Below are 15,190 nucleotides of genomic sequence, written 5' to 3' on the forward strand. Positions count from 1 at the left end.
TCCCCCTCAACTACTTTCTACACCATCATTTACAATTAAAACACTTCATCCACCATTTTGGTTTTTTTTTTTTTTCCAAAACATGTACAAAGATGAAGTACATAATTGAGAACATAAAACAATTCCATATTTAAACATGACATAACTTAGGTTACACACACACACAAAAATGTCATCTGCCAGTGAGAAAAATGTCCAAATAAAGTTGTGGAAGGGGAAAAAGTTACTTGGGGGAAAATTAAAAAATCACAAATGACTTACTATCCAACAAATTAAATTTAAATAAAAACAAATTGATTTAAAAACATGAATATACAATTCAATGGAAACTGAAAAGGACAAAAATCTGAGATGAATGCACAGATGATAGTGAAAATGTACTCATCCTTCACCTGAGGCCCCATACACATCGGGGGCGTAGAGGGCACCAGTAGATCTGGAATGGTGTCTGGAGGCTGGAATAACAGGACCATACAAACCTCATCTATTACCACAGAAACAAGGAATAGTGGCAGCACTATAGTCAGGCAAGGAGAGTTAGTCAACACTGGTATTACTAGTACTAGTTAAGGATCAGAATACTGCCAAGTCAGGCAACTGAACATTAGCACTGTAATATCATCCTTGACACACAAAAGATCTTACACCTAAGGGGACAGACATAAGTCCACAGGAGACAAAAAAAAGCAAGTATTCAAATGGAAGGAAATGTCAAAAGTACAAGCATGAAACAAAAAAATGAACACTGTAGTTAAAAAAAAAAAAACCACTATGGTAACTAGTAACCAATAATAGCCCTATCTCCTTTAATCTTGAACCCAATGAAGCAGGTATTACTATTACATTTTATAGATGGGTAAATTCAAGCATAGAGAGAAGTTAATTAATGTGATCAAAGCCATACTACTATAAGTGAAACACCTCAGTACCTGTCCTCTTTCAAGGCCTTTACTCTTAAACAGTACATGTACCATCTTCACATTGTTCAAAAGATAACATACCTCATTTACGTTAGCCTAAATATCTTCCATAATGTTTCATAGAATATGAGTTCTGTATTCAGTAAAAAATTATTTAAATATCAAAGCACATTTGAACATAAAAAAGTATTAATAATCTAATCAAAAGACCTAGAAATGTGACATGTCTCCCTCTATTTACGACATGTCTCTCTGAATCTAATTTTAGCATATTTTAAATTTTGTATCTTAAAATCCCGATTTTCCTAACACCACAAAGTCATTCTTCTTCTTACATACAGAAACAAATAAGCCAGGAAAGACTCATTTTAATATTTAATGAGATAGATTACTCTTATTTAGATATATTAATCAGAGCAGTTAAAATACTTCCATTACACAAATCACTCTTTTCTTTGCCACGGGACCTTAATGAACGCAAAAAAGATCAAAAAGATTGAGAGAAAGGATTAAACAGAAAGAATGCTGCACAAAAGGTTTAATCAGACCCTGAAAGGTGACTGGTATTGTTAATAAAACATACTAATAGTTTTAATTTTACCCGACAGAAATAATTTTTTAAATGGTGAGAGTTACCAATATGGAAATGCCTAATGGATGAAAATTCTTGAAAAATTTTCTGGAATCATGGTTACCTGTGGCTCTGCAGGTAAGAGGTAAGAGGCACCACTCACATTCTTGTAATAACATAAGCCCCTTTTTTTTGAAACTTGGCTCCAGAAATAAATAATAGCTAGGGTACAAGTTCTAGAGAAGACTGGCTTTGCTCAGCTCTGATTTATTTCTGATGCTTTAGGATTTTCACACTGACCTTGTGCTACAACTGAATGCAAGGCAAACTTTGGGGTTCATCTGCTGAATTGGCGATATTCAAGTAAGAGGTGAAAAAAAGAATCCACCAAATAAACACAGTAAGGACAGCAGAATGCAGGCAAACACAGCAAACAATGGAAGTGGGAAGGATAACCTGATTTTCCAGAATGCTACTTCTCATCCCTGTGTACTAAACAGGGCTAATCTGCTACCTTTACCATGCAGTATCCATATGTAAATAAAAGGGCTATAAAAATCAATTCTTTGAAAACTATATGATTAAAAGATATGATCTTTAATCCAAATAGAATGTTTCATTAGAATCAGGAGAACAGCTTCCTTTAATAATAAAAACTTAAGTGATTTAAATTGTCAAATGGAGGCTTTGAGATGAATCTAGAAAATGAATGGCTAGCCACCATTTCTCTTTAAAAACAGGCATATTAACAATGTTTATTTTTTAAGTGATTAATAGTTGACTATAAATTCCTCTAATCTCTGACTACTGCAAGGTTTAAAAGGTACAGAAACACATTTTGGTTTCTTCTTGATATCTCATGTTTTCTAATAATTCTGCAGCATTAGCATTATACAGATGCAGGTGTTATACCATTAAAAATATTGAAGATCCTTGCCACTAAAGTAGAAGGAACTACTTCTAGGCAAGCAATTAAGAGCTTTAGGGGAAAAGGTGGACGAGCAGTAGTGGAGGCAGGGACGATGACGATGATGACCAAGTGCTCACTGTGTGCCAATTAATCAGAGCAGTTAAAATACTTTTATTACACAAATCACTCTTTCTGGGGAATTCGCTCATTTATAGCTTCTTCAAAACAATCCTAACAAGTACATACTATTATTATCCTACTTTTACAGATTGGGAAACTCAGGTATAGAAGTTACAGGCCATCTGACCCTAGAACATATGCTCTTAAGCTCCCACTCCATTTCCTTCAACCCTTCAAGATGGCATGCTTATTTTATACAAATGTAGGATTTATTTCATTTTTAAAACATATATACATGAAGATTTACCCTGTACATCTACACGTATGTTTGTGTGTGTGCATAAACACAGCCTGCATGTATATGAACTAAAAATATTGTGTATGACTATTGTATATGAACTAAAAATATCTCTGGCAAAGTACTGAAAGGGAGCTCTGGCACCTGGGACTGGAACAGAAACAATGAAGGCTGAGGATATCCCTATCTGTGTCCCTAGCTCAATGGGGGTTTTCTAGGTCAGTGCAGGATAGTATAGTGATTTATTTGAACCAAATGGCCCAGAGAACAGAAATTAATCTCTAGATATCCTCTACTAACATGTGTATTGAATGAAATAATTCCAACAGGCAACGAGAACCATGAGAAATTCTCTACGTATTACAGTAACCTACATTTTATGGAATTAAAAGAAAAAATCTGAAATGGCGTTAAGTATGTACATATATATAAACAAAGTACTAGTTAAAAACCTGAAGGACCATGCAGAAATTCTAAAAATTTTCAGTGTAAAAAATTCCGCCTCTCCGATTATTCTCAAATACTAAAAGCTTAAAAAAAGTCATTTAAGATTTTTATAATTGAGGTAACTATACTATTATAGTCAAGGTTATAATATAATCTATATAACCAGAAACACAGAGGTTTTACAGCAGTGACATGACACAAACTAATATATGGGAAACAACCATTAAACTGTAAAATAGTAAAAAAATAATGTTAATTTGTCCCATTTTAGTTAGTAGTTCATATGGTATTTTGCAGCACTCTAATAACCTAAGTTAAATATCTAAATTGAAATGTTAATACTTCTGCTGAAGAAACCAACAGCATTTATTTTATCAAATGAAATGGTCCATACTTCACTTGAGAATATTTAAATATTACCTTTAAATTGTATAGGTTTATTTCTTAAGATAAGTCTTGAATGCAATATTCTGTAGTTTAAATCTGTGATATTTACTTGATTATGGAGGCAATTTGCTTATACAAGGTCTAAGTTACTCATTTAAAACAAGTAAATGTCAAAGGAATTTCCCAAACATGTAATTTCCTTCTGACTCTTTCTTCTACCAGGATAGAAAAGAGAGGCAAAGACACAGCCGATGAAGAAAGCTAAACCCCACGTATGCTGAGGTTATCAGATGGTGGTAACACAGGGGAAAGAAACGCACCAACGCCTGCCCAAGTACTTACCGAGGGGCTGAAAAGAGCGAACAGGACTTGTGTCCCTGCTGCTCTCCCGACTGGCTTCCCGGCTGCACCCTTGACTCACACTTGGTCGAGGAATACGACTACTTCGGGCTGGTACCAGGCAACAGCAGCACAGAAAGGGAGGAAATAAAAGACAGAATTTGCATTTTTGATAGGTTAGTTTTATTTTTCTTTCTTAAAAACTGATCAATCTTTCTGAGGTTGAGAACAAATTACCCTTGAAAAAGCATTACCAGGAATACAATTAAATTTGAATATAGTCATCTAGTTTGTATGAGATTACAAGGGTAAAATAGCATTCTACAAGCGTAAGAAGGCTGCCAACAAAAGGATTAAAATATAAATGAATTGTACTTTCCAGGTAAGAAACCTAATTCAATTTATAACCTATATTTCAATTTTCTTTGAATTCTGAGTTGTTTTCTTCTGGCTTCTAAGCACTCAACTGATGTCTGCCATGCTTTCCAATACCCAAGCCTGAAATACAAGAGAAGAGGTCCCAAGTCTCATAGAGAAAACCTTACCCACTGACAGTCTAGAGGGACTAGCCTCTCTGCTACAGCCCTGGCTCCGCGGTATCTTGCTTCTCTTCGGCGCTGAGGCTGAATTGACCAAGACTCTTTGAACACCAGAGCTCACAGTGGAGAGGGCTGTTGTGGTCAGAACTCTTCCTGGAGACCCCGACCGGCTGCCAGCTGAACACCAAACATACATACAAATGTTAAGATGTGAACTCTAAGAGAACTTGTTGAAAGGATAAAAATTCAAGAAATACATCTGAGAAAACTGGGATAGTATGGCAAGTTTGAGTTCAAAGGAAATGGATTGAGGAAGACATGTATAGTCATAACCTGGAAAAAAAAAAAGTATGCTATATATACTAGGACTGAACAGTAAAAATCATGTAAAATCTATTTTCAGTTTTGAGGGGTATAGGACAACACTAATAGTATGTTTGTTTCAGAACACAAATAGTATATAAGATTTCAAAAAAAATAACTTTTCTGACAGTACATTTCACATGGCTACAACTATGTATTAGAAAGCTATGTATTTGCAAGGAACAGAATTAGTCATTCCATTACTGCTATTTTTTGTTAAGAATAAAAATTTTCTTCATGTTAAAATGGTTTGCTTTCTGAGATGCAAAATTATCTTGCTACTATGTATACTTGTAATTTTTACAAAATTACAATTTAAATGTTTATAAAATTGGGCCAGCTGAATAAGAAATTTGCTTTTTGCTATTTGTTATTTGCTTAACAGCAAAGGCATCTTGGGTGGCCATGCCTAGGATGTAGATGTAGGGGTACTGAGAGTAGAAAAGAACTATGAGCAAATGTCAGAGAAGTCAGACCCTTTCCAAACTAGTGATTCTCAATCTTGGAAGGCAGAGGATATGTGGTCAGGGAAAAAGAGAGAGGGAGCCAGACAAAATCTCAGATTGGGGCAAGGGTTAAAGAAAAAAAAGTTAAGAAAGATGGTTTTAAACTAGAATTGCATGGGTTAACTTTTAAGGAAATGAGCTCCTTGTCAATCAAAATATTTTATGTCTGCATTGACTAGGGAAACAAACTAGATAACTCCAGAATATAATTTAACTCTACATTCTGAATGGTAGCATTATAGAAAAGTTAAACTTGCACTTAAATAAATGAAAGCAACCTTTCCCCTTTGTTGGGCATCACTTCTCTTAACCAACAGGGCAGTCACTGCTCACCTTGTATAATCTTACCCAATCATGCTTCATTTTCACAGAGCAAAAACTAAAGACTCAAATGCCAATGTGGTCAAGCAGGAGATGTTAATGAGGGAGGAGCACTGAGTGTAAGGCAGGGAGGGGTGACTTTTCAGTTCCAGCCAGCTGTGTCTTGAGGTAATACCGGCCAGGTTTTAGGTTTTGTTTTGTTTTAAATGAAAACTTTGAAATTTTCTCGTTTTTATCATGTTGTGTAGACCAAATAATAAATGAATGGAGGTAGGCTGGATGTGGTCCACGGGCTGCTGATCTGTGACCCTCACTAGTTTTCTTGGCATGGTCTTACTAAATACAAATTAAATTCATGCTTAATTCCTAAACTCTACCAGCACACAAAATGAAAATTATCTTCCACTGGTTACAGCAATACTGTATAAAATAAAGCAGTACTTCCGAAATTAACAATTTGAGTAGAAGGAACTCTAAATTATTTCAGGGCAATTACTCAATTCTACTTTAAAACGATGGCTCGTTTGAATTGTTTCTTGATGTTTCAGGTGAAGAATCTTCAAATCAGGTTTTTTTCAGTTATAACCTTAAGGATACCCACAAGGCACCTATTTTCTCCATGCAGTATCTAAACTAAACATACACACCAAAACATCCAAACACCCAACATGCCACAAACTCACAATGCAAGATAAGCCAATGGAGTATTTTATGGGAACACTTGCAACAATATAAAAAGTATAAATAATGAACTGAATGAACACATACACTATGGTATTCTGTTAAAACTAATATAAATTTAAGGGGTAAAGGTGTTGGTAGGAGACTAAAGAATTCCTTGAAATGTGGGTCTATTCAGCAGAGAGGAAACATGCAGTATAGAAGCAGAGTAATCACCCCACCTATTCTAGGTTAACTGTGTTTATCAGAACTATGCAAGCTCACTCTTTCTGTATTTAAATTCATTCATACCGTCTCCTAGAAAATAAAATTGGCAGTGTTCATTCTGATGAAAAATTGGCAGTGTTCATTTTGCTTTCATCATTACCCTCTCTTCTCCACTGACTCCAAACCCCTGTGGACAGTGTGATCATTCCAATGCCTATGACTCATTTTGGAATTATTTGTACTTAGAGAAAATATCAGGGCTCTTTCCCCAGCCAAGGACTACCTAGGCTAATTACTTATAAGAAAACCACAGAATTGATGAAAAGGGGCATGATATACCTAGGGAATAGCATGCTACTAGAAAATACTCTAATTTGCAAAACTTGAAACCGGATACCTAATTTCTCTCGTGCTACCTAAAGTTTTCAAACTACCATTTTATACTTTTTATGTATTTTCAAGGCATTACTAAAACTCCTTTGTTTTTGAATGTCTAAACCTGTGGGATCGACTTGGATAATTTCAGCAATTCAAGGTTTTGGTAATAAAATAAAGACAGGCCAAAGATAATTGGCAATTTTTGCCTCAGTATGGCTACACAACAATGGAATTTTATGTTGAGAATTTCTGCTGAATAGAACCCATTCTAGATAACGAAAATAGGTGATCAAACAATAGATGCACACATAAAGTCTATAGATTCTTACCACCAATGGTATTAGCAGATTGTGATCCTGAACAAGTGTAAAGGCAGAATTAGGGTAAGGGTTATAATCCATGAAGAGGGAAGGAGCAGATTTAAAATGAATGGCAGATGGAAATAAGAAAGCTTTGGTCAGTTCTTAGAAAATAAAAAACCTTAAAGCAAAAAAAGCAAACTTTAAAAGAAAAATCCCTAAGCCATAGACGTCTGTAACAAAAGCAGTACATTTAGTAGCTTTTACAGCTGAAATCAGACACTCATGTACAAAGCAGATGAAATGAAGTTGCAAAAGTAAATATAAATTGTTCAGCTTTTCTTCTACTAATAGCCTATAATCTAAATAATTAAATGTTTAACTTTTTATTATTTAAACATTTAATTTAAAACTACAGGTAAAGAAGAACTACAACATCTTATAGCTGAAGAAAGCTTACATGAAAAAGCTACAAATCTTTTTTTTTTAAGATGCACAGAAAAAAAACAAAAAACAAAAAACGGCAGGCGGTTGGGGTGAGAAGACCGAGTTTCTGACAGGCTGTACAGCCATTTGTACACAACCAGTCACTACCAACAATAACAAAAGACACCATCCTTATGTAAATATAAATCTGGAAGTCTCTCCACTGGGTCTGCTTTTATTTATTTTGGTTAGTCATCAGAACACACCTGCTTTGACCCAAGGGATTTTTTTTTTTTCCTAAATGGTAATATAAAAATTTGGAAAGATCATGCAAACTCTAATGAATTACTTCACAACAAAGTGAAGACAGAGGTCATAGCAATATTTCTGTGCAAATATGTTGTAAAGAAACTTGCATCAAATCGTACAGGGCCACAATTTCTTTTTTCAAAAGAATCTGGAATGGAATATACAGTCATTCAAATAAATAAGCAAGCAAACAAACAAAAAGTTCTTCAACATGATTTAAAACCTAAGTGATTTTATAGTGAGAAAGTCTTCTGATTTTAAAATCCTACCAGGTCTAAAAAACCTATTATTATGTTCCCATACTTCAGGAGAGGATTTGAAGTATTGCAGACTGGGTTTCAAAGTGAAAAATCAAATATAAAAAAATTATTCTAAATCTTACTGAAGTGATCAGTAATTACAATATACCTAAAAGGGAAGTCCTTAGGTAATATATTAGAAAACCATACACAAAGCACTTTGAATCTTTGTCACAAGTTCTGTCTTGGTATTACTTTAGAAAAGAACTAAATAAAATAGCTCACATCAAATTAAAGTTTATCCTTAAGATACTGGATAGAGACAGTTTTGGGTTGCTATCTTTATTCTTCTTTATGCTTTAAATTTCCTATCATTATTTATTTCGTTGTTTCCTGAAGGCCATAAACGTAACAAGGTACAAAAGTATACAACAGGAGTTTAAAATTCAGTTGACATTAGGTTAATAACAACAAGGAGGACAATTTTATCAGCTGAAAGATAGAGCGCCTATTCTGGGCCCAGGTATGTCTTAAGGTACATTAAATATATAACATTTAATGGAATAAAAATATAACATTTAATCCTCACTACAATCCTCTGAGATTATCCTCTTCATTTTATAGATAAATATACAGAAACACAGCAACTTTAAGTAAACTGGAAGAGCCATGATTCATATATGGGTAATATGGCTCCAGAGTCCATGATCTAGATCAAATACTTCTGAGACTTTATTATACACAAATCACTTGCTGATCTTGTTAAAAAGATTGAATTCAGGACATCTATGGTGGCTAATTACTTATAAGAAAACACAAATCACTTGCTGATCTTGTTAAAAAGATTGAATTCAGGACATCTATGGTGGCATGAAATTATGCATTTCTGACTAGCTCCCAGGTGATTCTGATGCTACATTTGGAGTAGCAAAGCTCTAAGCAACTATGCTACAACTGCTAATGATTGAGTTACTTAAAAAAATTACTCTAAAAATACAGAAAAAAAAATTTAAAAATACAGAAGATCAGGGGAAAATGCGATATGATCTATTCCTAATTTGGAATTTGGAAGAAGAGCCCTTACCCAGAGGGCATTTTCCATTTTTTTCTTATTTATAAATAATCCTCAATTTGCAAACCAATTTTACCAAGGATTTCCTTATTTTTAGGGCTCTTGTTGAATATTCCCATCATTTCTCTGCCTGGATTTTTTGACTCTGGAAAGAGGAGAAAAGGAGAACCTGCTGGCAGGACTTGTGTAATCACCACCTGGCCCCCTCCAAGCCCAGCTCTTTTCCCTGATTCCAAGATTTGGGAATCAAATTAAAAAACAGACAACTAGGACATCTGTATCTTGATAAATCACCTACACGACTGTGGAAGATAGTTAAATATATTTCTTTTCAAAATAGCCAAGTATGTAGAATAACACCCAAATTACTTCCCTAGGGAAAAAAAAAAAGCTGTTTTTAGAGCTAAGTGCTAATGAAAATCTCTTGATAAAGAAAGAATAGGAACAAACTCAAATTAATAATGCCATAAATGTATGGGTTACTATTCTGGAACATGTAGAAATGGATCATTCATTTTACCTAGACCTCAAAATTGTGCTTTTTAATAATTGTGCTTATGAGGAACTCCGCTTCCAATGAAATAGTAAAAATATAAATCTTAAATTTAATAAGAAATATAATAGAACTGGTCATTTTGTGTTTCCTCACTATGAATCAGTATACACCTGCCAAAAATGCTAACTGTATTCTAATAGATTTTGGGAGAGTATGAAGACACACATGTCTGTCCTTGAATAGTATTAGCTAGATGCAACCAGATTAGATGCTAACATATGGCAATTATTTTGCCTCTAAAAAGCACAATTTTCTACATTTGCAAGTTTCTGAGTAGACTGTGAAAACCTTAATGCTAAGAGATTTGTGCTACTTAAAATATCTCCATGCAAAACTTTGTACAGCAGATGAAGTTTTTTCTTTCTAAGTGGTGGATATCAATGATGCAGCCCTAGTAACACACCAAAGACAAGACAACACTCACTCAAAAAAATTCCAAAACATGCACAACAACTGATCCAAAACATTGAAAAAAAAAATACCTTCATTTTTGTCAGGTGATGATGAACCTAAAGTACAGAACAAGAACTCAGTATGTGGCTTGTCTTTTTTGAAGTTAGCTTTGTCTTTATCCACTGGTCAATCTCCTAATACAGTCATATACAAGCAACACACTTATCCTAGTGCATTACAAATGCAGGAAAACTCAGGCAATACGTACGCTGTGACTGAGACACCATTTTTGTTCGACTTCTTCCTCGAGAATCTGTCTTGGCATTTCCCATGCCAGCAAGTGGTGCTGAAAGCTTCGCTCTTACCCGGCCTAAGGAATAAAATTATTTACATAATTAAAGACATTTTTCTATAATGATATTTAGTAATGAGGAAAAAATCTCACTGTAATTTCTAATTGGGTGTGCTTTTTAAGTACTGTTAAATTTTATAACAATGTAACCATCACTGTCAGGTGATATTTCTCTTAAAAAATTTTAGCATACATACTGCTTTCTATGTGTTGCACCATTAAGCTAACTTTCCTTCAAGGGTAAAAATAAAGTCAAACTAAAAGATTTCCATTCTTAGTTTGATATTATTAGTCTAGTAGAGTCATAATTAACATAATTACGACAGGCATGATACTTATTTCTTAATTGGCAGTTCCAATTCTAAAATTTGTTTCCATAAAATTTAGTTTATTCTCAAATATTAGCTAAATATTTAGTATTTTTATCTTGTGCTAAACATCAGATTACTACAGACAGATATGGACACATTTACTATTTCTCTTCCCCCAACCAATTTCATTTATAAAATGATTTGAGGAAATACCAATCACATAAGAGTTGGCACTTTTCTCAGCATACTCCCTTCTCCTTTACCACTGCCTCATCCCCCTCCACAAAACCAAGCCACATTTATTTTTAGAATTTTGAACCAAAGGAGATAATGTTTATCAAAGTACCTAAGTGTCATTAGTAAAAACAAAAATATATTACTAGTAGCTACTACGGTGTTCTCAAGCAGTCTCAACCATATCAAATCAGAACGAATACTAAATATAATCATGAAGAAGGGCTCAGAATCCTGTTAAGTTAAAAGGTACAATTTGTGGGGCAATCATTATACTGGCTGGCCTGATATGGCTATATTAATTAGGAAAAAATAAATGAAGAGTAAGGAGAAATTACAAAATTAAGAAAGGAGTGAGGGAAGATAAGAGAGTGATTAAAAACTGGGAATAAAACAGAAGCAAAACCAGAAGTCTAGTTGGTGAGTCTAGCATTCTCAATTCTTCAAGGCCCTTAATAAGCCCATAGTTCAGGCCTTTCACCCTTTTAGAGTCTGTTTAGAGTAGGATACAATGTTCTCCCAACTAAGAAGTAAAACAGAAAGACAAAATTATTATTTTTGAAATGGAAAATTTATCCAATATAACAAAGAAATTAGGATAACTATTCTGATACTATCGTTCTAAATTATAATGCTACAGTGCCAGAAACCATTTTTAGAGTACTCCAATTGGTATGAAAAATATGAAATATTTCAACTATATCAGAATAAGTATGAGACTAAAAATGTTAAATACACTTGGTTTTATATCACAAGAAAAAGTCATCTATGCAAAACTTAGGAGAAAAAGAAGTGTGTTTCAAAATCAGAGATTTAATAAGACAGCCTTCAGGCAATATAAATTAAAAATTAAAAAACTAAATTTTTTTCCTTTCTACAAATTCAAAAGCAATAAACAGTTATTTTCTTAAAGGAAACTGGCTCAATAAAGTAGTCTATCTAGCAAGTTTTTTGTAATCCCAAATTCAAATCATATATGCAATTCTCCACTGATTCTAAATCAAAGACACACTTAAAAGTGGCCTAAATCAATGTATTTAAACTCCCATGATAAAGCAATGGAGCATGCTCCCCCAAAGTATAAATGAATTAGCATAAATTAAAAAACAAAACCACAAAAATAAAGAAAAGCACTAATGATGCTACTGAAAAAACACTATTTACTAACTTTATACTAGATATTATTAAACATGTTAAGCAATTATGTTTTTCCAGCATGAGATGATCCAAGATACAAAGCAAAACTCCAGATGAAGAACTAAAGACAAAAAATTCACATGTGTAATTAACGCAACCAAACATAAAATGTAGAAGCTATCACAGCTGGCAAATTATATAGTTTTGCAAAAAAATTAGCCTATTTTAGTGTTTAATATTTAATTCCTACTAATGAAAATATTAACGTAGAGGTATTTGTGTTACTAACAAAATGTATAATTCTTACCATCTTCAGATGTTGCTCCTAAATAAGAGAAATAAAATAACAACATTTCAACAAATTCTGCCAATGCTGATATTAAGACCTATTTACACCTCCCACCCAAGACTAAAATGAAAGAGTGGAAAAAAAATATCTTCTAGTCTTTGAGGTCATCTAATGACTCACAGCACAAGAAAAGGTTAAAACTAAACAAATGAAAATGGCAAAATTCCATAACACTTTTATCTGCTACATTTCATACTCAAAATTTGAAATGGTGAAGAAAATTATAGAAGTTAATCACTCAAGAAAGATGTAACCCTGTCATTACTCTCTCTGAAATGGAGGTTTTTACAGAATAAGAATACTTTCTGTGCATTTTCAAAAAGTTATCCATAAAAGAACTAGAAAAGCTAACTGACAAACATGGGAGTCAAATCCATGACATAGGCCTCATTAACCCAGTATTTTCATTACAGCATTACAAAGACCTATCAATCCATCATGTATTTACTCAACATTTATGTATGCTCCCTAAGATGTCAATGAAAAGTAGCAGAAATGAACAAGTGAAAATATCACAACTCACTATACTAAAGGGCAATAACAGATATATCTCTCTATGTGTATATACAGATTTTTTTAAACATAGGATTGAACATCAGTGGGAGTAACACATCACGTAACACAGATGATTCTTCAAATAGGTTGATGTTTCTGACCCAAACAAGAAAAGATCTTAATCTGGAAAGTGAGAATAGTTTAAGGACAGATAATTTCAGTGTGAGAAGTGATACCATAAAGGGTTTAAAATACAGAAACTATCTTGTGGTGGGCTTTCATTTCATTCAATAATTTTTTTAACTTATGAAATATATCAAACATACAGAGGAACACAGAGACACTATAAATAACAGTCATGTACCCAACCCAAGATTAAATAAATCTCCCATTTCATCAGAATGGAAGATATGTCTGAGAGCTATGTAATAACTGACAGAAAAACATATAATTCTCCAACTTTCCTAGATCTCATACTAAGACTTACAGATTCAGTATCTTCTTACAAGTTCTTAAAAAAAAGCTCAAGTTCCTAGACAACATTATGGTATCTGATGAAGTGAAGGGAAAATGAAGATAATATGTCATGTAGTATTTGACAAATACCATACAGATAAAAAATACCACATTGATCCAAGCAACTATAGATAAGCTACAATCACTTGAATACTGAAATTAAAACTTAAAAGTTCAGTCCTGAATAAATGTTCATTTAAAACTTACTCTTAAAAAGACAGCATTGTAACTTGCACTTTGTTTTCACAAATAACCATATGAATCTGTAAAATATCTCATTTGTCTCTCTATCACAGTTAGTAAACTAAAGAGTTCTATCAAATGCCTTATGAGTTGCATTCTTCTGATTCTGATTCTATTTCAGAGACAGACTTAAGAAATCAAGAATGAGCTAAGGAAAAAAAATTAAGATAACTGATTTAACTCACAACAAACAGTAACCTAATATTTGAATAGACTAGGAAACCCAAAAATAGATATGCCTAACCCAAAATTTAGAGAATTACATAGTCATTTTTACATTCAGATTGCTGCAAAATAAGCAGTCTATTTTCAAAAAGAGAATGAAGACATTATATAGAATCCAAGAGCTGTAAAAATTTGTAGAATTAGAAAAGTAAGTTCTTACCATCCATCTTGTCAGAAGTATCCTCTTTGATGAAAGAGCAAGCAAAGAACAGAGGAAAACTTAGTATATTAGAAAAAAAATGATTTTATAATCCCTAGAACATTATTTTTAAGACGACAGAATTCATAGCACAGACATGTATATGAAACTTGTTTTCAACTAAAACATACTAGGAGATTTAAACAAGATGAGGTTCCTTTGTGAGAAAAAGATACAAAAACAAAGAATCGCTAATGAGCTTGATTTTCACTCCCCCAGAGTGAAAAGTTAGTAAAGCCCATATCCCAACTTGGGACCCTTGCCATCATCAGGCAGACCTCTTGCTTTGGTCTTCTGAGTTTCTTGAAATCAAACACTCATCATATCCCCATTCCCCATTCTCCCCATTCCCAAAGGAACTGGGAGAAAAAACCCAGTAGCAACTGTTTTAAGTAATGTACTAAGTTTAACATTGCAAGATTATAGTAAGAAAAGTCTCTAATGACTTCCAAATCTAATCTCACAAGCACAGATCTTTCTCCTAAGTTCCACTGCCATGCTATCTTGATGCCACTGTCTCTCTCTCTCTCTCATTATACTACTATGACTCCTCAACACCTCCAGTCTGATGTCTCACTGGGACTTCAAATTCTAAATGCATAAAATGCAACAAGATCTTCAGCTGCTCATCCTTAGCAATCTACCACTAGACTGAGAGACTCTTTGAGTACAGAAGCATCTACTTCTGGATCTCCATTACCTAGTAGGATGCCTGGCAAAAACTAAGTGCTCATTAAGTGTTTGCTGAAAAACAATGGAACACTCCCTCTGATCCATAAACGTTCAGCCATGACAAGCAAGGCTCAAAGTAGAAGAAAGCAGAGTACATCAGTCACATGTGTATACGA

The 15,190-nt window shown here is 33.6% G+C and overlaps 1 protein-coding gene across 18 annotated transcripts in view; it reads right to left on the reverse strand.

Annotated features, from left to right (window-relative positions):
- The window catches only part of CLASP2 (cytoplasmic linker associated protein 2), a 183,368-nt gene that overhangs the window by 58,851 nt on the left and 109,327 nt on the right, over window positions 1–15,190 (reverse strand). For 6 of the 18 annotated variants that reach the window (XM_044920842.1, XM_044920839.1, XM_044920845.1 and 3 more), the window contains 5 exons: window positions 14,304–14,327; window positions 12,623–12,640; window positions 10,550–10,651; window positions 4,538–4,708; window positions 3,996–4,103 (listed from right to left, as the gene is read on the reverse strand). In XM_044920842.1, coding sequence (XP_044776777.1) covers window positions 3,996–4,103; window positions 4,538–4,708; window positions 10,550–10,651; window positions 12,623–12,640; window positions 14,304–14,327 — 423 coding nt within the window. Of the gene's footprint in view, window positions 1–392; window positions 456–3,995; window positions 4,104–4,537; window positions 4,709–10,370; window positions 10,398–10,549; window positions 10,652–12,622; window positions 12,641–14,303; window positions 14,328–15,190 lie in introns of all 18 variants that reach the window. The other 12 variants (XM_044920799.1, XM_021677581.2, XM_044920794.1 and 9 more) reach the window with 4 other exon arrangements.

This window comes from Neomonachus schauinslandi, chromosome 1 (assembly GCF_002201575.2).
Source record: "Neomonachus schauinslandi chromosome 1, ASM220157v2, whole genome shotgun sequence".
Lineage (NCBI taxonomy): Eukaryota > Metazoa > Chordata > Mammalia > Carnivora > Phocidae > Neomonachus > Neomonachus schauinslandi.